Source organism: Dermacentor silvarum, chromosome 9, assembly GCF_013339745.2.
Source record: "Dermacentor silvarum isolate Dsil-2018 chromosome 9, BIME_Dsil_1.4, whole genome shotgun sequence".
Classification (NCBI taxonomy): Eukaryota; Metazoa; Arthropoda; class Arachnida; order Ixodida; family Ixodidae; genus Dermacentor; species Dermacentor silvarum.
In genome coordinates, this window is record NC_051162.1 from 52122634 (window position 1) to 52146252 (window position 23619).

The window sequence follows — 23619 nt, forward strand, 5'->3', positions numbered from 1 at the left end:
GGCTGTGTGACACTTTGACAGAGCATGTGTGACAGTGCTCAAACATACAGTCTTCGACAGTTCCTTGTTTCCTCCTTTCTTTCCTCTCGTGATTCATACCCTTTTACCCTTTAAAGGTGGTATTTTATCCCTTAAAGGTGGTATGCTACAAGTGTTTAACAGTGCAGGCATAGGCGCTCAATATACTGAAATGGCTTCTTTCCCTCGAACTAACATTTATTGTCTGGCATCGCTGCGGATGACGCATAAGAACTTCTGATTTATTCTGGACAAAAAGGGCAGGCACTCCATGTAAACCCACTTAAAAAACAACTGTGAAATGCATTACATGAATAAGCCAGCAGTTTAACCAAAGAAGTCGCATATATGCATCTTCTTTATGTGTGCCAGCCTGTATATTGAATGCTGAAAGCCTAGTTGGAACAAGCACATGATGTCCAATGTTCTGCTGTTAAACAGGATCACAGTGCAGACTCGCTTGCTCAACACTGAGAATAATATGAAGCATGTACTTACAAGGCAAGCCCGAAAGACTGTATCCGTTGTCAACTTTAATTCCAAGGCATCCTAGGCTGTCTATGTCGGTTACAGGCAGCTTCATCTTGGCGAGTGCCATACTTTCCTTTTGGTTGGTCACACCAAGGGCTGTCAGGATTTGTTCATTTTGCTGCCTGATCGTCTTGAGCTCTTTCAGTATAATACTCATTATATCTGTAAAGAATGTACCGCAAACACTTAGAACAGATGACGGATACTGCTACATAAATCCATCATGTATGGGCCAAAGCCCAACAGATGTAGGCAAACCCTGTCCTAAAAGTCATACTAGTGGTAAAAGGCCATCCATCAGTACTACACTATCAGTGGCGCTTCAGTGTCAGTCTTTAACAATTATGGATGGCGCCACTGTTTCCTTGCTGAAAGAAAGCTTATAGTATGGTATTGCTGCTGATGATGCCCAGGTCATTTTTATCATCAGCAGGAGCCTATTTTTATGTTCACTGCAGGTCCAGGGCCCTTCCCAGCGATCTCCAATTACCCCTGTCTTGCTCTAGCTGATTCCATCTTATGCCTGCAAATTTACTAAATTCGTCACATTGTCTAAGATTTTGTTGTCCTCAACTGCACTTCCCTTCTCTCGGTAACCATTCCGTAGCTCTAGTAGACCACCGGTTATCCACCCTACACATTACATGACCTGCCCAGCTCCATCTCTGCCTCTTAATGTTAGTTGAATATCTTCGCTCTAATCCACACCGCTCTCTTCCGTCTCTTAACATTACGCCTAACGTTTCTCGTTCCATCGCTCGTTGTGCGGTCTTTAACTTCTTCTCATGCTTCTTTGTTAACCTCCAAGTTTCAGTAAGCACCGCTAGAATGCAATCATTGTACACCTTTGTTTTCAAGGATAGTGGCAAGCTGCCAGTCATGAGTTGGTAATGCCTGCCATACACGCTCCAACTCACGATCAGAGTCCCCTGTGAGTAATTGACCTAGATAAACCTGCTCCTGCGCAGTTTCTAGAGGCTGATCGGCAATCATGAAAGACGACGAGTCTGCTTGGGCAACACCTACTTCGTCTTCGATTAATAATTTACAAGCAAGTTTTCACCACAGCCATCGGAGCCTCTTGTCTCCATAACCTGTGCCAACCGAGCTCTGGAGACCACAGAATGTACGGCTTTGACTACATTTGGGCGACCACACCAAAACAGTGCTGTGCACCACACTGTTTTGGTGTGGTGCGCCGCTGTGACATGTTGCCTTTTCTTGATTGCCTAAACTCTGTTCATCCAAGCATTCAGTTTATGTTGGAGAAGGAGGACAATAGTCGTATTGAATTCCTGGATGTCCGTGTGGAGCACACAGCTACTGGCTTTGACAAGTCTGTGTGCCGAAAGCCTATGCACACAGGCAGATCCCTCAGCTTCAACTCGCTACAACTGATGGGCCACAAGCACTCCGTGGCAGCATCCTTATTCAACCAGGCATTTCGACTGTACCGAGAGAAAGGTTCTCAGAAAAAAGAATTGCACACATCTTGCAGGCATCGGTTACACCCGTCAACTTCTGCGGACATATCAGCCCTGACATATTGTTGTGTCTGGCGGAAGGACAGCGCAACGATGGAGCGAATACATTACAGCTTTATTTAGCCATCAACTTAACAGCGGCGGGCGAACTGCCCGGTTTTATGCTACAGGAATGAAAGCACGCGCCAGCTTGAATGCCGGCGCTTTTGAACACAACCAAACAGTGGTTCGCCCGCCGCTGTTAAGTTGATGGCTAAATAAAGCCGTATTGTATTCGCACCACCGTTGCGCTGTCCTTCCGTCAGACACGACATTAACTGGCGACGAGGAAGGGATGCTGCCAGCAGGGAACAAGCTCCTGCCTGACGGCAACAGAATTCACCTGCTGACAGATTACGCATGGACAGTCGAGAAGCAGCCGGTTGGGACAGTATGGCGAAAGCAACCACGAGTCTGCAGCTGGGGCAAGTAGAACATTTCGACAATTCTACAAGTCGAAGTCCCTGGAAAGCTTGTGCGAGCTGCTTCGTAAACATTTGACCCCTGAACGGTCAGTCATAGGTGAGTGAGCAAAGTTTCATCGCCGAGGGCAGAAGGAACATGAAATGATACCACAGTACGTGGTGGAGTTACGGGCATTGGTGCAAACGTGCGAGTTTGGTGCATTTCTTGACGAGTTCGCTTCGAGAGAAATTTGTGTGCGGTTTGCTCAGAGTTGACATTCAAAGACACTTGTTTTCGGAAGACAAGAATCTAACGTTTCAACGAGCCATTGACCGTGCAACAGCTTTGGAAGCTGTACTCACTAATGCTACAGCTGCTCATTCGAAGCCTGAAAGCGAGTTTGGGGTGCATCAGTTGCCCACCAGGAGAACAACAAAGTGCTTCCGCTGTAACTCAACTCATACTGCCAAGGCGTGTCTGCACATCAATGCGACTTGTTTTTTCTGCAACAAGAAAGGGCACATTCAGAAAGCCTGCCTAAGGCGGCAAGGAGAAATGCAGCCGAAGCGAAAGCGAACAGTTCAGAACATTTGGGTGTTACAACCATCAGAACCACCCCTGCAAAGTGTTGCAACGAAAGATGTAGAGACAGGAGACCCCCATCATGCTCAGCTTAATTGTTGAGGGTGTTGCCTTGCAAATGGAGCTTGATACGAGAGCCGCCGTTTCGGTAATGTCCCTGGGTCAGTTCTGCTCACTTTTTCTGACAGTACTTTTGAAGGAAACTAAGTTGACGTTCAGGACTTACACGAGTGAACCTGTGAAGCCATGCGGTGTTTGTTTTCTTAGACTTGAGCACAACAATCAGTGCCAGCGCTTGCCGCTGTATGTGCTTCCCCAGAGCGGTCCAGCGCTGTTTGGGCGCAACTGGCTTCAGCAAGTGCGCGTTGATTGGAGTCAAGTTCGTCGCCTGCAACAGCTACAGTGTGAGACATCGCTAAGCGCTCAACGACTTCCCGAGCTACTACCCTTGCTTTACCGCTATAAGGACCTCTTCAAGAACGAGCTAGGCACCATTCGAGGTGAGAAGGCAACTCTTGTTTTCAAAGATGGGAAGATGCCAAAATTTTTCAAAGCTCGAAGCGTTCCTGTTTCTCTAACAAGTACTGTTGAGCAAGAGTTGTCTAGACAAGAACAGATGGGCATATTGACCCCGGTAACGAGTAGCGAGTACGCCACTCTGGTGGTGCCAGTTTTGAAGCGGGACGGGTCAATAAGAGTATGCGGTGATTACTAACGGGCATTGAACCCCATACTAGACGTAGAACATTACCCATTACCCAAGCCCGACGAGCTGTTTGCAGCCCTCGCTGGCGGACAGCAATTTTCTGAAATTGACCTTAACAGGGCATACTAGCAAGTAGAAATGGATCGAGAGTCAAAACGGTACCTTACGCTTAACACCCACAAGGGCCTTTACGCCGTGAATCGTCTACCCTTTGGAATTGCTTCGGCAACTGCAATATTTCAAAAAATAATGGATAATGTCTTGAAGGGCCTCAACTTCATGTTTTGCTACATTGACGATATCCTAATTACGGGTCGCTCAAAGGAAGAACACTTGCAGAACCTTGACGCAGTTCTCAAAAGACTGTCAGAACGTGGAATTCGCATCAAACCATTGAAGTGCGAATTCTTTTGTGACGAGCTGTCTTATATGGACCATGTAATCAACAAACACGGCATCCACTCAACGGACGCAAAACTGGCCGCGATAACCAATGCACTGGTGCCAACTGATAAGCACCAACTTCAATTGCTACTGGGCCTGATAAACTACTATGGAAAGTTCGTTCCAAACTTATCCACCATTCTTTTCCCCTTAAACAGGCTCCTGCAGAAAGACGTCGCCTGGAATTGGAACACGGCTTGTGATTGCGCCTTTCAGCACATCAAGCAGCTGCTTTCATCAGCTCCAATCTTTTGGAGCTCTATGATCCAGGCCTGCCCCTGCAGTTATCTTGTGATGCGTCTGCCTAATGGGTAGGTGCAGTGTTGTCGCACATTTTTTCCAACGGTCAGATAAGGCCAATAGCATATGCCTCACGCACCTTGAGTCGTGCTGAGAAATGCTATAGCCAACTGAAAAAAAAACAAGCCTTAGCTCTTGTGTTCAGTGTTAAAAAATCCATTACTACGTGTATGCAAGGCATTTTGTTTTGCTCATGGACCACAAGCCTTTGGCTACAATTTTTGGTTCCAAGACTGGCATACCAGCAATTGCCGCCGCAAGACTACAACGATGGGCAGTAGGTTTGTCGGCCTATTCTTTTTCATTAAAGTTCCGGCCTTCTGCACAGAACGCTGACACAGATTGCTTGCCTAGGCTGCCAATAATACAGTCGACGGTCGAAGAGCAGGAAGAATCTTTTTATGACCTACGCTTTGACACTATGCCAATCAACAGCAATCATATTGCTCGTGAAACTTCACATGATGCCACTTTCCGTACTGTGACCCATCATATCCTGTCAGGCTGGCCGCATAGTGTACCGGATGAGATCAAACTGTTCTTTTATAGAAGACTAGAACAGTCCATACATCGAGGATGCATTATGCTGGGAATGCACGTACATGCTTGTTTCTGAAACATTTCGCACGTTCACTTTGGACGAGTTGCACCAAGGTCATCCCAGTGTTGTTCGCACCAAAGAACTAGCAAGGAGCTATGTTTGGGCCTTTTATCGATAGTCACATAGAGAGTTTCACCGCGTCTTGTACCGCTTGCACGTCTAATCGCAATCTGCCACCTAAAGCCCCCTTGCATCCTTGTGCATGGCGTACGCGCCCTTGGCAATGGTTGCATGTCGATTTTGCTGGCCCGATAAACGGAGTGACGTACCTCGTGGTGGTTGATGCACATGCAAAATGGCCAGAAGTGTGCAGACAACCACCACTGAAGCAACCATTTCATGCCTACATGAACTGTTATGCGGATTCGTATTCCCCGAGACTTTAGTGTCCGACAACGGCACTCAGTTCTCTTCTGCATATATCCAGGAGTAGCTGCAGCGAGTAGGAACCAGACACGTGAGAACAGCTCCGTATCATCCCAGCAGCAACGGTCTGGCAGAACATTTCGTCCAGATGCTGAAGGGTGCACTTCGGAAGTCCAGCCGACCCACATCACCATCGGAGCTCGCAGACTTCCTCCTGTCGTACCGCAATACTCCGCAAGCAACTACTGCAGAGGCACCCTCTCTTTTGTTGTTGGGGAGGCGCCTCAGGACTAGGCTAGACCTCGTCAGGCCCTCCGTTGAGGAGCGGGTCACCCGCAAACAGTTTCAGGACACCAGTCGCCACAGGCATCGTGCGACTACGTTCAGCGAAGGAGACTTCATGCGCGTCCGTAATTTTTGCCGTGGATCAAGGATGGTCAAAGGACCAAGGTAGTGGCGCAAGCGTTATCACTCTTTGGTTGTGGTCATAAGCGCCGGCATTCAAGCTGGCGGCGCTTTCATTCTTGTAAGACATAAAGACAAAGCCCCGAAAAAAAAAGCGTGTGCCCCTTTCATACGTGCCTGGAACATGCAAAACATACCGTTTAAATTGCGCACGTGCCTTCATATAAATTGAGGGGCAGTTTTGTTTGCACATGATATGATTTGGAATGGACACGTTTCCTAGGAGTTGTTTACAAGATAGATTGCAGAGACTGTGAGGCATCAGACATCGGTGAATTCAGAAATGTTATACACCGTCTCAGACAATGCATTGACCGAACACATTGTGGACATGGGCCACACCATAGACTGGAAATCGGCTATAAATCGTCGCCCCCGAAAAATGACTATTTTCCCGCCTTTTACTAGAATCCATCTACATACAATGTACAGTCGAGTGCAAAATATTAGAGACCATGGGAGCGGCGACTAAACTGCATGGCTGCGCCTTCTGATGGCTGCGCGCCGAAGTTGGAGAGCGCGTACTGCGCAAGCGCGTACTTTCTTACCTGCCAGCCTGCTCGCTCGCTCGTTTCAACCGCGCGCGCACCGGAACGCGTGAGAGAGCGCAAGGTGTCACTTCTGCTAGCCACTGTACTTCTGCAGTAACCGTCGAATTGCCCGAGTAATGATGTCGTCATATCGTGACGAAAACACTTCATTTGCACTGGCAGCGCTTGGAGCGCGCCACTCTCTGCGCCTTGCTTCTTGATGCTGTGTGGCGCGACAAATATGCTTTGCGTCACTTTTTCTATAATCGAGTTTTGTGATAAGGTCAGGAAGCAGCGATGTCTTTTGCGTTCCACTTCCTGAAACTTAAGCATGATGCAATTATTTGTGGTACTCAGTCCAAATATCATGTGCCCAGACACATACGTGAAACCACCGAACATCGAGCAGCTGAAGACAAGAGCCAGGGAAGAGAAAGGCGAATCATCGCAGATTTGTTCTCAGAAACAGTAAATGAAAAGGAAACCATGACCATTACGATAATTCCTAATGCGAAATTTGAGCACACCTCTATACGTGTTTCATTTTGCCATGGACAATCTGCTGTCTGGATGGCGCGGACAATCTGCCTCATGCGGCGCGTTGCAAACGATCGAAGTGTGGCGCGACTGCCTCGCATAATTTGGAGATCGCGAGGGCCAGCGCGTGGGTGACGGCGTGGATCATATTCCGTGTTGCGGTACAAAACGTGTCTGGCGTTTCACAGCCCCGTAGCTGAGCAGGACTCTTTATTCTTCCCAATAAACTATGCATTGCATTGCATTGAAACCCGGCAGATCGGACACTCAGTACTTGCCCGCGTGCCTTCTGCGATGATTCCCCGTTCTCTTCCCTGGCTCTTCTCTCCAGCTGCTCGATATTCAGTGGTTTCACGCATGTGTCTGGGCACATGATATTTGGACTGACTACCACAAATAATTGCATCATGCTTAAATTTTCGGAAGTGGAGCGCAAAAGACATCGCTGCTTTCTGACCTTATCACAAAACTCGATTTCAGAAAAAAGTGACGCGAAGCATGTTTTTCGCGCCGCGGAACGTCAAGAAGCAAGGTGCAAAGAGTGGCGCGCTCCGACCGCTGCCAGTGCAAATGAAGTGTTTTCGTCACGATATGACGACATCATCATTCGGGCAATTCGACGGCGACTGCAGAAGTGACACCTTGCGCTCTCTCACGCGTTCTGGTGCGCGCGCGGTTGAAGCGAGCGAACGAGCAGGCTGGCAGGTAAGAAAGGACGCGCGTGCGCAGTACGCGCTCTCGAACTTCGGCGCGCAGCCGTCAGAAGGTGCAGCCATGCAGTTCAGTCGCCGCTCCCGTGGTCTCTAATATTTTGCACTCGACTGTACTGATCACACACTAAACCGGACACATGGCAATATGCCAGAGGTTTATGCAAGAAGCATGCGCAATCTTGTCAGTACTTAAAGGGCGGCATTCTGTATTTTCGCTCCATTCTGAACAAGAGGTCCAGAAACGTCAAGTTTTTAAAATATATTTTATTTCTGCTTTTAGTAAGTGTTCCTTTTTTTCTGACAAGGAAAAAAGATTTCTGCTGCCGAAAAATTCTGTAAGAACTATCAGCTAGATCTATCAGCATCGAATTATAAATAATTTATATATGCGCTGATAGTGCTACAAATGATCAATTATATTATTTTTTTCTTTATTGTGTGGCTGTGGTACAGCTATGATTGCGCCACTCGTTCATAATGCGACACAAGCAAAACTCTCAATGGCCGTTGAAAACTGCCATGTGGCAGCAACACAACTCCCTTCAAGTTCGACAGAATTTGGTAGTTTCAAAGGCCCTCGACTCAAGACCCTTTGAAACGTGCCCATGTGGCTCACGTATAAGGTCCTCAATAACTTGATGCAACTCATCCCTAGCGTTGCTAAACCAGACAATGTCATCTGCAATCCACAGTTTGCTTAGACATTTGCTGTTGACCCTCGCTCTTAATCCTTCTCGCTCTAATACGTTGAATACTTCTAAGCATGCAGTGAATAGTATTGGAGAGATTGTGCCTCCTTGCCTGACCCCTTTCTTGACAGGTATTTTTCTACTTTTCTTGTGGAGAATTAAGGTAGCCCTGGAGACTTGGTGGATATTTACCAAGATATACACGTATGCCTCCTGTACTCCCTGATTACGCAATGCCTTCATGACGGCTGGTATCTCTATTGAATTAAATGTTTTCATAATTTATGAAAGCCATATAGAGAGGTTGCTTGTACTCTGTAGAATTCTCAGTTAGCCGACTGATGATATGATGTGAGCCATTTCAGAAAAATCCAGTTTATTCTGGTCAACATATGCATGCGGCGCATGCAAACACTGTAGCATTAAACAAAATACACCATGAAATTCTCCCTGTGTGCAAAATATGGGCACGAGTAAGCTAATAGTTTGGCTAAAGAAGGCATTTATACACGTCTTCGTTAATTATGCAACATCCTGAAAATTATGCACTGGAAGAGAAGCTGGAACAAGCCTGTGAAGTGCAGGGGCACGCACCTTGCAGGCGGTAAAATCGTCTTGAGTGTCACTACATTCCACCTCCGAGTCCTTCGTACCAGCTAACCAGTATAACATTACTGCTAAAAATAAACATGCAAGGCATAACTATTCATAAATGAGTTTAATCGACAGACTACCTCTAAATAAACCTGGTTGCACCTCTTGGCAAGTTAATAATCCATAAATAGCAAAAGTTTGAGCATAGAAAAAGGAGAGTTGGGGACAAAGTCAAGAAGGCATGCAGGCACTACTTATACCATTTTGCTATTTATGGACAGATTACTTTGATCGATTGATTGTTGTTGAGGTTTGACACCCCAAACCAACACGTGCGCTAGGAGAGATGGTGTAGAGGAGGGCTCCTGATTATATTAGGCTACCTGGTGCTCTTGAACACATACCAAAAGAATGGCACACAAGTGCTTTTGCACTCAAGCCCAGTTGAAATACAAGTTGCTAGGAATTGAACACACGACCTTGCGATCACCAACAAAGTGCCAGAGTCACGGAGAAACACCAGTGGGTACGGTGCTTTGAGATGCCTCACGATAAAACATCCATGCATCGTCAACCTATGTAGTACTATAGCACCTCCCAGCTTCTGCAGCCAGCATTGACTGCTCCAAGTTCTACCTTTTTTTTCACAGAGTAACCAATCAATGAACATTTCTCTCTGATGCTTTTGTAAGACTTGTGCCAGTTGATGCATTTATGAAATATGTATTAGCACCATACTTCTCCTTCACAGTTAGATTTGGTGTTACATTTAACTTCTTTTCATTCATGTCTTATGTCAGGGATTCTGAAACATTTTGGCCTCGCAGAGTTCGATCAGATTTTATATAGTGCCACAGAACCCCCGATGTTTGGTCCTACGTCCCTCTCCTTCTAGCCCACTTACGCACCAATCACGATGAATGCAGACATTGCTTCAATCAAACAGTTACAAATCATATATTACATATTACATAGAAAAAGAACAAAAACAGTGCACATCTCAGTGCATCTGCATACCTATAGCTAAACACATAATTCATGTGCAGCTTTATTTTTTATCTTTGCTAGTCTTTATTAAGGTTTTATCTCAATTACCTGTTAAACAGAATTGAACAATTTCTCAAAGCTGCACTTGGCACTTCAAATGGTTGATTAGGTCAACAACTTTCCTAAATTGAGGCTTCCATGATTTATTTGTGCAACTGATTTTAAAAGGTCCAACAACAGCCCTTTTTTCAACCAGCACGTTGCGAACAAATAGCTTCAAGTAAGAGCAACTTCAGCTCACAAACCCCTTGTAATTCTGAAAGCATGCCAAGACAGTGCATCAAGAGCAACTGCACTGGTGAAAACAATGATATTCAAAAAGTGTCGCATGCATCTTCAAACACTCCTGATTGGACCTGTGCTGCATGTTTGAGTAATACGTGTGAAGTATTATAGTAACACGAGTTGGGTGTTAGACGGCTGAGTGTTTGCTCAAAGTGTGAAGTATGTCGTCGTGTAGCGGGTTTCTTTCTTTCATTGTTTTTTTTTTCTCACAATGTTTTACATCACGCACATTTGTCAAATGGCTGGACAGGCGCTTTCCAAGTATGCCAGATACAAAATAGCTCATTCTTTCATATCTGATGTTCCTGTAGAGTTCTCACATGGAGTCCACATTTTGTGAACTTGACAAAACTCACTAAAGAACTGAAAATTTCCAATCCATTGGGCATAATCTGTGACCTTATGATATTTCTGAAGGTGCAAGAAACACAATGGAGCTAAATTTTTGATAGACAGAATAAGCCGCCTGAACGGTTTTGTTCTTCTACGCTAATTTTGTATTGGTCGTCGCATATTATTTCCTCCTGATTGTCTGTGCCTGTTATGTTTGGCTGCGGGCAAGGCAGAGGCTTCCAGGAAGATAGAGACAAAGTGACCAAGAGCAGTCGAAGAGGAGATGTCGCAGACTGGAGTCAATGGCCCGACAAAATGTCTCCTTGTTGAAATGTTGCCTCCTGATGGAGAAATCCCTTGTTCGATCACTGTTGCTTACAATGCATAGTGCTGGAAGTTGAAATTGGATAAAACGAACATTAAAGGTACAGTAAATCCATTGCCAGATGGCTATTAGGCCCACTGGAAGTTTGTTCATCTGGCAAATATTTCATGGCCCAGTCTGGGGTGCAGTTGCGACACCCTGCATTGGCCGAGCCCAGAGCCCGAGGTCGCGGGTTCAGATCTGGACCACGGCAGCTGCATTTCGATGGATGTAGAGTGTAAACACACTTGTGCATTTAGATACAGCTGCTCACAAAAGAAGCCCAATCAATCACTCGTTCAACAAATCAATTATATCGATCAAATTTCAAGCTTTACAGAAGACAACTGCAACTGAGGGAACATACACAAAGGTTCGAAAGCTGTTCGTCTCATCGAAGAATTTGTCCTTAAAATTGGCTTTGACCCTTTTTATGCCACCTGAAATGATGGAAGTTCTACCAAACTTTCCAGAAAGTTCTCAGGCTTCTGGTGCACAGGCAGCCGTGTTTTTATGTAGCCCCTCAACAGGCCCCATTGCGAACTTCGGTTATACACTGGAAGCTGTAAAACACTGTGAAGAAGTGTTTTACCACAATAATTTTTCAAGTTGTTTCGATTGGAGGAGATGGAAGAAATTAACTGTCCCGTTACCATGTGGCCAGGAGGCTAGCGTCACTGCCAACGGTGACACTTGCTCCCTCTGCCTCTAGTAGCGTTCCCAAGCAATGTTCCTTCCCTGCCTTCTCCCATACCGAAGCCGAGGGACGTATCGCGACGTCGAGCCCCGCCTCCTTTCTTGCGGCATTGCAACTTCCGCATTGGATGATTAGTCATAATGAGTGACGAAACACGCACTGTGAAGAGCCATATGTGCATGTGACCATGACTCCCTGGTTGTTAGCAGGCTTCCTCGAGGGGGAAGGAGCATGGTGCTTGGTTTTGAATTTCAGCTGTTCTTGGGGTGACATGCAATTCTGTAATGCTTTGAAGCATGATTGACAGCAAGTCATGCGTACACTACACTTGTTTGTTAAATATAGCCAACCCTGGTATGGGCCCTTTAGTGCATTGCATTTAAGCCGCCCATAATAAAGAGGAAAACTATGCAAACAATGCCACTAACATTGACAAGCACCACCAGCTAGTGTTGAAAACTGCAACTGTAAGCAAGCTGATGGACGTACTAATCATCAGTTCATGCTGCAAAGTATGTTTTCTCATGACTTGTCATCGGCTAACCAGTGATGACTGTACTCATCAACGGTAAAGAAAGGGTCAAGAGAGACCTTGTACACACTGCAAGGAGTGCAACCTTCTAAGTGTCGTGCTTGAGTACAGTGCTCGCCTGGCCACTGATGTACACTACAGCCCAAAATAACTTGTGAACCTGGAATATCTAACAGACTGGTTGCATCATCTACTCGAAAGTTGGTTGAAGTAATATTTTATAGCTTTTGTTTTTTCCAACAAATGGCATGGCAAAACTTATCGATTTGGTGCTGCTTGAGTCTCTCATTTTCCAACATGGCAAATTGGTGCAAAGAACCCGTATGTTTTTTTTTAAACAATGCGGGAATTCGAGAACTCCTAGTGAACTCTGATTCAGAAGACTTCAATGATGATTACAGGGCTTCAAGGGACAAATGACAGCGATGAAGAGGCTATGTTGCCTGAGGAACATTAATAAGCCTTCTTAAAGTTATGTTTTCATTTTAGTGTGAATTTTCAGATGAAGAAACTTCGTGAAATGTTCAGCAAAGTAACACTGATAACATAGCATTTGAAATTATAGCCTGCTAATGTATTACTTAGAAATTTAGTTTGTGGCACCTAGAAAAAACACCCGGCACCCACAGGGGTAAAAAAGTGCAAACCTTGTTCCTCAAGGCTGGAGCCATTCGCTGCTTCATCTGCTTCCTCAATCTCCACCCTTTCCGTGGCCTCGAAGTGCCATATCGATTTTCGACGCCTGTGACCATTCTCTTCCGACCTTGGACTCGTGTCCTTGTTCAAGGTGGCGCTGGTGTCGGCGACCCTTTCTGGTGACGGAACACTTTCACTCTCACTGCACGTAACAAGCCTCGACTTGCAGACGGTCGAAAGGGACGGGCTGCGACGGCTCTGCGAATCCTCTTCGCAGGAATTGTCCGCAGTGTGGTTTCCTTCGACCGCTGTGTCCGTTTGTTGGCTGCACCTGTTGCTGCTTGCCAGGCGCTGAAGCCTAACTGTGGGTTGGATATTCCAGGCTTTTTTCCTCGGGGTAGACGTGACACTGTGGGCAGTTCTCCCAGAGCTTGAAATTGCAATAGTAAAGACAATGACATGTAACGTGTTGTCACAAAAATGTACTGCAAAAGAATCAAACATCGGTGTAGTTGGTATTAGTGATCACCTTTAGAACAGCACAAAAGAATGGGATGTACAGAAAGGCAGCACAAGGAAACATTATTTCGTGCCACATTAATTGTGCGGTTTTGCGTCCTGAACCTGCACAGTGGATAGCGAAGGACGTCGTAGTGGAGGGCTCTGGATTAATGTTGACCACCTGGTGCTTTTAATGTGCACCCAGAGCACGAGCAGTGTTGCATTCCATCCCTATTAGAACGGGGCTGCTGCGGCCGCAGTTGAACTTGTGACCTCGTGTTCAGCAGCGCAATGCCACGATCACAGTCACCACGGTGAGGCATGCCAACTTAACAAACGCAGAAGAAATGAAAAAATAATGGGCTTGGTACATGAGACCATTACTTCAAAAGAGATGCTCAAAATATCTATCTGTTAATCTGCCCATTTCTGTATGTCCCATTCTTTCGTGCTGTTAAAGAAATGCACCTTGAAAGATGGTCACTAGGGCAAGCTGATAGTGTAGCATGGTGGAGAAATAAAAGAAGAAAGAATAAGAGAAACAGCACAGACTGAGACAAAGCAAATGCGTTGTCTGTCTCTTTTCCTTGCTGTCTGTCCTGTCCATGCTTCTTCTGCAGTGATGTTTAAAAGCTCACTCTATAACACACAGAACTGTTTTGATGCCTCGCTTCCAAGACTAGCATTCACAGAAACTAACTCAGCTTTCGAAAACAACACTTTAAGAGCACTTGAACAACTAAGTCCCTAGAAAATGCGCTTCTCAACATAGAAAAAGTAGGTGCTCCTCCTTTAACCCTAAACTGGCAACTTGGAAGAGTATTTTGACCGATTTTATTTTATTACCACTGTTGTATGTTAAAGATAATTTGTAGGTTATGCTTCGTGGAAATTGCTACAGTCACAAGCAAGTCTTAAAGGACATACCTCCCTGCCTTTCCTATTTAGTTCTATCTCTCTTGAGAGGACATGCTACCCTTTAGAACAGCAGCATTGCAGTTCTGTATCTGGACGACACTGTACAAAACTGTTTAATCAAGGCTTTTTTTTCTTGATGCATATATTTGTGCAGTACGCTTTCATTGCTCCCGCGCCACTTGAAAGGTATGTGGGTGCTATTGACTGCATTGTTTCGCTCGCACTTCACATAAATACCTCAGCAAGTTTGTCTCTTTTTTTTGTTCGTTGAGCAACCATATACACAGTGCAGGGGTGGGACTGCTCAAAGTCATTTCGGAGCAACTTGGAGCAGAGTAAATTACATTTTGAGGCAGTTTGGAACATGGTGGAATAATGGAATATGGCATCACACTTCGAAACCATGATTAAACAGAGAATCAACCAACACAAAGCGCGTAGTAGAAGCACGCTTTGTAGCTATAGCGTACCATAATATGCAAGAGTGGGTCGAGCGGCGGCACGGCGTTTGTTTTCCTGTAAAGCCGAAAACAACGGTGGAACTACAATCGAAGTATATATTCCCACGCTGAGGCTCATGATGATAGCAGAAAATGTTTTCAAATTATGCAGTCCAATCGACATGCTAACATAATTTTTGGGTCACCATATCTCACCGCAGACCCAGAGAGCCGCAATCAACCCTAGGTTGGTATAACGTAAATCTATTCCAATCTGTCTTTATTGCGATATCAATTTTATGGACACTCCAGGCGCATTTCTGCCGTCATCATCGCCGTGATGTTCTGTACAGTGTAGACTGCTTATTACGTAAGTTGCCGGAGTCGCGAATATCCGCACTATAAGCGGTACCACACTATAACCAAAACAGCTATTTTATTGCGATAATGGACACTCCAGGCACATTTCTGCCGTTGCTGTCACCGTACTCTAGGTTCCATATTCACTTACTAAATAAATTAACAAGCACGGTGTCACGCGCGCTTAAGCAAACATGAACACATCTCGCTCGTTGACCGCGAAAACGAACTGTCAAAACGCTCGAGTGACAAAGCGCAGCGAGCGAATTGACCTTCGTGCTATCATGCCTCTCGCTTCAACGCGACCTACATGCAGCGAAAACACAGCGCACAGCGGACTTTCCCTGTTGCAGATTGCTTTCACGATAGGGCCAAGGCGATCATATGGCCAAAGTGGATCGTCGCAGATTACGTCCTGCTTCGGTCCACTGAAACCGTTCCGCATTGCTTTGCTGGAAAAAATCCTCTCCTTCTGTTTGCACAAGTCCCGAACACAAGTTTCGGATTCTCTGAATGCCCGAGATGCAGCCCGATTTCCGTTCGTCTCCGCACACGTGATCACTTTCCTTTTAAATGCGGCATCATGATGAACTCGGCACTTCATGCTGATAGATAGAACAGACGCTGAGAACGTGAAGACAGACGGTAGACTATTGCCTAAGCACGTGTACTGCAGCACATGGAGGAAGCTACGGTAGCTAGGCTCGAGAGTAGCTAGGCTCGATGCGCGTGCGAGGCGGGCATTTTGAAATGCCGACGGCTATATGGTAACGCAGATTTAGGGTCACACTCGATTCTAACGTGCGCGCAATTTTTGGACCTGTTTTATAGGGAAAAAAGTGCGCGTTAGATTCAAGTAAATGTGGTATTTGTGGCTTGAGGGGAGCGTTTGCCGTCTAGGTTGACTGCTGAACTTCCAGGCAGCCACACTGTAACCGGTATTTCATGTCCCGCAACTACACTAAGCGATACGCGTATACATCGAGTGCTATGGGAAAATTAACGGGAGTCTGAAAAGACCGTATTATATCCGGTCCTGCACTATAAGCAGTTACATTATAAGAGGTCTAAACTGTACAAAGTCCAGGGGCGATAACATCGTCGATGTGCGCTGTATGCTGTATGTGCGAGTGAAAGCGTGCGAGGGTGAGCAAAGGATGGCAGCAGTCTCGCGTGTGCAAGGGAGGAAGTGCGCCGTCTTCGGTCGCATGCAAGGCACCAGGGGGGGGGTTGCAGGGGAGGGAGGGGGTGTTCTCCGGTGGCTGCTGTGTATGGCGCGGCAGCGCAGGTTCTATCGTGGAAGCTATCTGCGATGGGGACAGAGTGCAAGTACTCATAGCTTCGTGCGCACTGTGTTTTCGCTGCTTAGCTCAAATTGAAGCGAGAGGCAGCATGAAGGTCAATTCACTCGCTGCTGCTGCCGCGCTTTCTCACTCCAGCGTTTAGACAGCCAGTTTCCGTGGTCATTGAGTGAGACGTGTTCATGTTTGCTTGTGTTCGCGTGACGCCATGCTTGTTAATTTAGTTAGTAAGCGAATGTTTACAAGTTTATACGGCCGATAAAACTACTATCCTTACTTCGTATAGATGTCTACTAATTTGCTATCACAATCGATGCTTCGCCTTTCGGGCGAAACTGCAACTTTCTATTCCAAATTTGCAATTAGCCTTCCGCAAAATGTCAAAATGTCTCAGGCCTCGCCGATGTGGGCATAAAAACAGATTGGAATATTTTTACGGTATACTTGCCATGGGGACAGAGACGGCCGCCCGCTGAACCCGCGGCAATGTGCGCGTCCCTAATATCTGTAGTTCGCTCGTGGTGCCCTAAGCCTTCTTTTCGTTATCTTGTACCTCAGCTAGGGAGCGCCGCACCACTTGGCCCACTCAACCGTATTCTAGTACACTCTAAATATAGCCACCCTAGCCGTTCCGACAGCAGTGACAACAGCCGAGAGTGGCCGCGCACGTGCTGGCCACTTGCTGGAAGCGCCGAAAGTCCAGTGTTAAAAGCACGAGAATCACGAGAAACTGTGCGGGAAGTGCCGTCGCGCGGTCTGCGAAATGTGAACGGCCACACTCTTTTTTCGAAGAACGAATCTGCTCGCTGTTCACGGCCACTGCCAGTTCACACATGCCGAAGCCGTTCTGGTGCAGCGTGGCACAATTTCGGTCCATTTTCTGTATTTGGCGCAGTTCAGCACAGGAATCTGGGTTTGTATCAAAATGGCGCAATTGGCGCCGGAGTCCGAACCCTGACAGTGTGAGGTCCAGGCCCGTGTCTGAGGATGGCTTGACCTATAAACAGTGCAGTATTTGCACTGTGCATTGAGAGGTGTATCGATTGTCTCTACAATTGAATGTTCACAGAAAATTGGTCAATTAAGCGTCACTGTACGCATCCTGAAATTTTAATTGTGACTCACTTTGGCTTGTCTCGTCATGTCTTATCCCATTGTCTTGTTAATGCAATGTATGTACACCATTTGCCGTAGGCAGAACCGTCTATGGCATGCCACCCTGAATGCTTACAGAAAGTCCATGCTTCGTACATACTGCACACATTAGTGCAGCGAGCTAATGTTACTCCTGCAGAACGCTCAATTTGGATGCCAAGTGCGATGTCTCCGCAATTGGACTGACCACTGGGGTCTATGATATCGCTTCCAGTGAATGTCTTGGCCTCCCTTTGCACCAGCAACTAACTTTTGTTACATTGAAATCACAGATAAACCCACTGCCTTACAATGCAGCTAAAAATAGAATAGTTCCATGCACATCAAGTTATGAAAAGAGATCTTTCACATTAAGGATTTCATCACGTTGAAGACCATTACATAAGGTTTAACTGTATTTGCTCAGGAAGAGTATTGTTAATTTTCGACGGAAGACCTCAAACACTAATTCACACATTATATGCAGTTTCACTGCATATAAGTATGTACGCAATGTATCCAGTACAATGTTTTGAGTGTGCCAAACGTTTTGCAGCTTTTGTAGTGACCAAACAGCATTTTAATTGCTGCAGATCATATCACAGGCAGCAATAAGCGGCACTGGAGATTTGCATTTATTGATTCGGCATTTTGCATTTTGTGGGCAAATAAGATGATTTAACATTCGAAAAGCTTTTACTGGGAAGTTCTCGTGCCCCCAAGAACAAACCTACTGGGCTCATCATTGCTCGCTTTATGCCCCAAGGTTTGTACACAGTCTTAGCTTCCGTCTCATAGCCACCATCTTGGAGTATGAACATTTCAACACTTTTGGTCGTTACAAATTGACATACTGGCGAAATGCTAAATGCATCTGTACGCCCATGTCGTTGCCTCAAAATTAGGCACCAAATGTTCGTTTTGTCAATAGGTTAACAACTCGCAATGGTGGCACTCAAGTGAGCCTTTGAAAGTGGCTACAGGGCACACTATACTGTAACAATTAGACAGCTACCTTGAATGCTTATGTGGCAAGTCTTTCAACCTGCTCTCTTCACCTCTGCCACCAGATAAAGCCATCCTGGGGTACTTGCTACGGCTCACACCTGCAAAAGCAGGACGCATAGAGTGAGTGACAACGGTGAGAAATCTGCAGCAGTACCTCTGCTGCTACCTGGTGGAGAGAAACCACAGAAACTTGAAAATAAGTTATTTCAGGAATTTTAGTACCTTCAGCACAATTTGAACTGCAATAGCAAAAACTACTACATTTATGCAAGACATTGTTAGCATGCACATTATAAAAAGAAACATTATGCCCTCTTTTTTGTGCTGTTGGCATGGATGAAAAAGACAGGTGTTAGCCATGATGTGATGACATGACAAAAATCTTGCAAAATTTGATGAGCACTTGACGAGCATTTGATAAGTATCTGAAAAGTACACACACCACAAACGTAACCAATGCCATTCGTTAGAATATGAGCCACAAATTTCACACCTGCTGCTGCTGTTTGTGGATGGTTTACGAGGCTCTCAGGTGCTTGTTTAACGTGTTTCTCACGCACCTCCCACCGCCACATATCATAGCCACTCAATACGCCGTGTCTTATTACATATTGTATGTATTGAACATATCCTCTTGTCATAGCAAAAGCAGAGTTCATTGGAGACACTATGGGAGGCTGAACAAGATATTTTGAAACTTTTCACCACACTGGTATTACTATGGAGATGACATGTACAGTGCTCAAAGACTGAAATGTGATACATGGACTGCATGATGGCTGGCACGTTTTGTGCCATCGGTGAGTGCTAGGTAATCGTTGAGAAGCTGAATGCAGTCACAATGCATCACGAAGACTCTTGCTTTAATGTGCCACAAAAATCCATCAGCTCAGTGTCCTCAGTGCCAACCAGTGGCGCAAGATGTGCTGGCAGCCACATGCTCAGAGTATCCTGTTTTAATTGCTAAGCACTGTACTATTAACCAGCCAACAACAGTAAAATGCATTTTATAGCTAATTTACAATGTTTGCCAGCAAGCATTCCTTCTGAAGGGCACTTGTGTTCACCAAACCACATCATGTCAACTCTACATAGTTTTTTAAAGTAGCAAAGACTGCAGGACGACTTGGTATGGTGAGATTTTATTTAATGCTAAATGGTTAAACATGCAGAGAGGGGCGACATTCCATATTCACTTCATGTGTCATGCCCCACTTCCTGTATTGTTTCTCATTTCATGCTAGAGATCATTATTGTATACTATAGACCGTTCCACAGCACTGGGACACCTGGTTTTTTGAAGAGGGCTGGCACTGGAGTACCTGCTCCCTTGGCATCTCAGTGCCAGTCAAGCTTTTCATGAAAGGGTATATAAGTAATATAAATAGCCTCAAGATGATGAAAAGATGTAAGCTTCAAATTCTTGCATATTTGGAACGTACAGTTAAACCTGGATATAGCGCAATTGAGAAATTCCCGAGAAACTTCGTTATAAAGAGGATTTCGTTATATGCAGGTTCGGCACGGAAATTCGAAAAAGAAACGCTTACCGTATTTACTCGATTCTAACGTGCCCTCTATTGTAACATGCACCCGTTTTCCGTTTTCGTCAAAGCACTCATCCTTGGAATGTCACACCAGGTGCTGGATGCATGGACACGTGTTGTTTTGCACAAGCGCGAGGTGTTGGAAACGAAGAGCGAGCGACACGATGGCATCGTAGTGTCATCTAGTGTCAGGTTAGTGAAGTGAAGCGCAGAGACTTGCACAGTAACCAAAGAGTGGCGCTGCCAGCGGGTTGAGAAAAAAAATAAAAGTTTTTTTTTCTTTTGGCAACATCAACTGGAAAAGGAGAGTGCCGGCTTGGCGGGCTAGGCCAGCTGCAGCAAGCGGCGGGATCAGGTTTGAACGAAGGGAGGGGGAAAGGTCACGCCTGACATGGCAAGATTGCCGTGTCGAGGGATGCAGGCCTGCCTCGCGCATGCTCACATGCACGCACACGTGCGCTCACTCTCGCCTCACAGTCGCCGTGAAGTCTACACTTCGCATTCCGTCGCGGCGTAGAAGGTGCTTCTGGTTGGTGCTCGCGCAAAAATGAAAAAAATTTGGGGCGAAATCTCTAGGTTGTCGGTGGAGAAAATTCATTATTTCGAGGAGGTCTCCCGTTGCCACTTCGTTACTTAGAGGTCTCAGATACATGTGCTTCTATGGAGCAACGGCGGGGAATAGAAAAGCTTCGTTATATCCAGGAATTCGTTATATGGAGGTTCGTTATAAGCAGGTTTAACTGTATACCCATGTCTGGCTGTAACCTAGCAATTGGTATAGACACTGCAAAGCTCATGCAGCCTGCTTTGACAGAGGGATGCTTAAATATATAGATGACAAAACAAATGGTCGCTAGTGTGCAGTGTTTATTATTTTTTTATATTTTACCTAATCGTGCTTTCCTGAAACCTAAATGCTTCAGTTTCATTACACGGCATGCATTCTGCCGTGTGCAGGTTTTAAATTGTGGTGTTTAACGTCCCAGAACTGCGCATTACGAGGCATGCCAGCGGAAGGCTTCAGACTAATTTTGATTACTCAGATGGGAATCGAACCCACGACCTTGTGCTTAGCAGCAGAATGCCGCAGCCCCTGAGCTAGGTTTCCAGGTTCTCTACCAAGGCTGCATGAGCAGCAATGTTCTACCCCTGATTCTGCGAGGAGCTGAAATTGTAGAATGAAGCAAGACAGTTCAGGGCTTTAAAGGACTTTCCATGTGCGTTTGTGGCAAGTGCAGTCAATGCCATGACAACTCCAGCCATGGCAATTGCAGCTGTAGCAATGTGCACATTGAGCAGATGAGTCAGTATCAGCTCGGAGGCTATTGCACTTGCTTAACCACAGTCAAGGGGCATGCACCTGCCCATGCACTGCAAAAAAAAAAATGTGGGTCAGCCTAATTCTACATGAGCGACCTTTAGTTTGCTGAGAAAATGGGCAGGGTCAAATGAGAAATCCTGGAAGCCTGCGCATAAGGAAGCATGCACACAGGTGTGTCAGTGCGCTATTCATGTACCTGTTAGAATGGAAGACAAAGTGTGCAACACACACGAGGAAACAACAAAATGGGATACAGGCACCACCAGCTGACAGAACTGCTTGTGCATTACAGATGCACACACTACAGCATGACTCAATGCACTCACTAGTGCATTGCATCATACTCACTCCACTCATTTCACCCGTGTAACATAGAGAGTGAGTGGTGAAGAGTGCGAGCAGACGCGAGTGTGAATAGGAGAGAGTGCATGCATGTTTGAGTGAACGTGAGCAAAGTATGAACAAGAGTGAGTGCCGGCTAATGCTAGCATGAACCAAAGTCAGTGAGTGCGAGCTTGAGAGCATGTCAGCACGAAGTTGAGTGAATGCCTGCAGGGGTGAAGGGACGCGAGTATGCACGAGAGTGAGTGCCAGTGAGTGGATGCGTGTATGAATGAAGGCAAGTGATGGAGTGGGTCTGAGCCGGAACATAAGTATGGATGAGTGTGAGTGCACTAGTGTGAGTGAGTACATAGCCTGCAAAAATATTGGTGAGCGAGAGTGGATATCCACTTACTCTGCAGACGTGTCTATGCTGCTATGCTAGGTTGTGACGTCACAGCAGCTGCGCCCACGTGCCTATCAGACTACCTTGCACACTTTCATTTATCAAAGTCATGTTTATATACCTTGTACCTTTTACAAACTTGCGATTTCGTGCACACAGTGATGTGCCCGTGTACATTCAACACAGCTCGAGATTTCTGTTAGATACTTCCAATGTGTACTATGGTGCAACGTGTCTCATGCTGCCATAATACAGCTGAACAGCATGTACACATATAAAGGTTATAACAGAGAAATCCCCACACGGGTCACAATGCAAAAGCCTAGAATTTTATTTTTCCACTCCACAATTCCCATCGACCCATTGCTAGGTAAACAAAAGCTAAAGAAACGAATAAACAAATTTTATAATAAACAAGCAGCAGCGTTTTTCTTTCATTTCAGAGCTATAAGTGTGCAAATGTTAAGTATCCTCACCTTCGTCAGTGGTGGATGCTTCAATCTTGTCTGCGTCCTGCTCAGCCAACCAGGTGCGCGCCTTGTCATATGAAGCTGCACAAATGTTCAGGAAATACAGTGGTTAACACGAAACACATGGGTGCCACCAAACAACAAATGTGATGCGTTGAGGTGCAGGTCTGAAGTAGACATTAGGACAGAAAACTAGGCGAGTTGGTAAGCGTTTATGGTGAATTTCTATGCAGTGCTCACAATTAGGACGAAGAAAATACACACAGGACAGGCACCTCCTCTCCTGCGTTGCCACACCTGCTGATCAGGTATTAAAATTCCTTGTCCCGTACCCAAATTGACGGTTGACTGACACAGCCTTCCCCCTTTCCTTCTAATGTGAAAAGCTTCAATTATTTCATGCGCACACTGGGCTTAGTGCCTTGATAAGACCATGGTGTCACAAAAATATGGAGTGCGACCACACTCTCAGCAATGAACTGCTAGGTGAGACGGCTTGGCATCATCCAGCGATCGTGTGTGTTGACTGAGCCTCACGTTGACACACCTTCCGCTTTACCCAATATAAGTTTTTCTACATGACAGTGGTGGCTGATAAACTATGCCAACTTTGCAGTCAATGTCCTCAGTCACATGCCCAATGCCACAAATTTTTTTATTGAACTGTTAAGTTCTTTATTTACCTTAGCACCCATTGCCGACAATTAATTGGGCAAAGAGAAGATGACGTCAACTCCGTAGCACTTGGCGACATTCTTTAAGCCATGTGAAAGCTTGTGTGCGTACGGAATAACCCTGCATTTCAGTCTGCGACTGCTTTCGTTGTCTTACGATGGTGTTGCTTCAACTTTCAGCAAAAATTTTTCAATTATAAAATCAACAACGTCGAAGCAACAAGCATCGCAGCTTGACTGACTATCCGTCAGTCAAGCTGCTGAAGGGCAAGGCCAGTCCGCACCAAGTAGCCTGGTCAAACTAGAGCATATGAGCGTGA

The 23619-nt window shown here is 45.7% G+C and overlaps 2 protein-coding genes across 3 annotated transcripts in view; both read right to left on the reverse strand.

Annotated features, from left to right (window-relative positions):
- The window catches only part of LOC119463590 (uncharacterized), a 112872-nt gene that overhangs the window by 8144 nt on the left and 81109 nt on the right, over window positions 1-23619 (reverse strand). The gene's annotated exons all lie outside the window — the stretch shown is intronic.
- Window positions 1-23619, reverse strand: part of LOC119465244 (uncharacterized) — a 45037-nt gene that overhangs the window by 902 nt on the left and 20516 nt on the right. Inside the window, exons 5-8 of the mRNA XM_049656420.1 lie at window positions 22632-22706; window positions 18568-18658; window positions 12910-13328; window positions 517-711 (exon numbers count right to left, since the gene is read on the reverse strand). Coding sequence (XP_049512377.1) covers window positions 517-711; window positions 12910-13328; window positions 18568-18658; window positions 22632-22706 — 780 coding nt within the window. The remainder of the gene's footprint in view (window positions 1-516; window positions 712-12909; window positions 13329-18567; window positions 18659-22631; window positions 22707-23619) is intronic.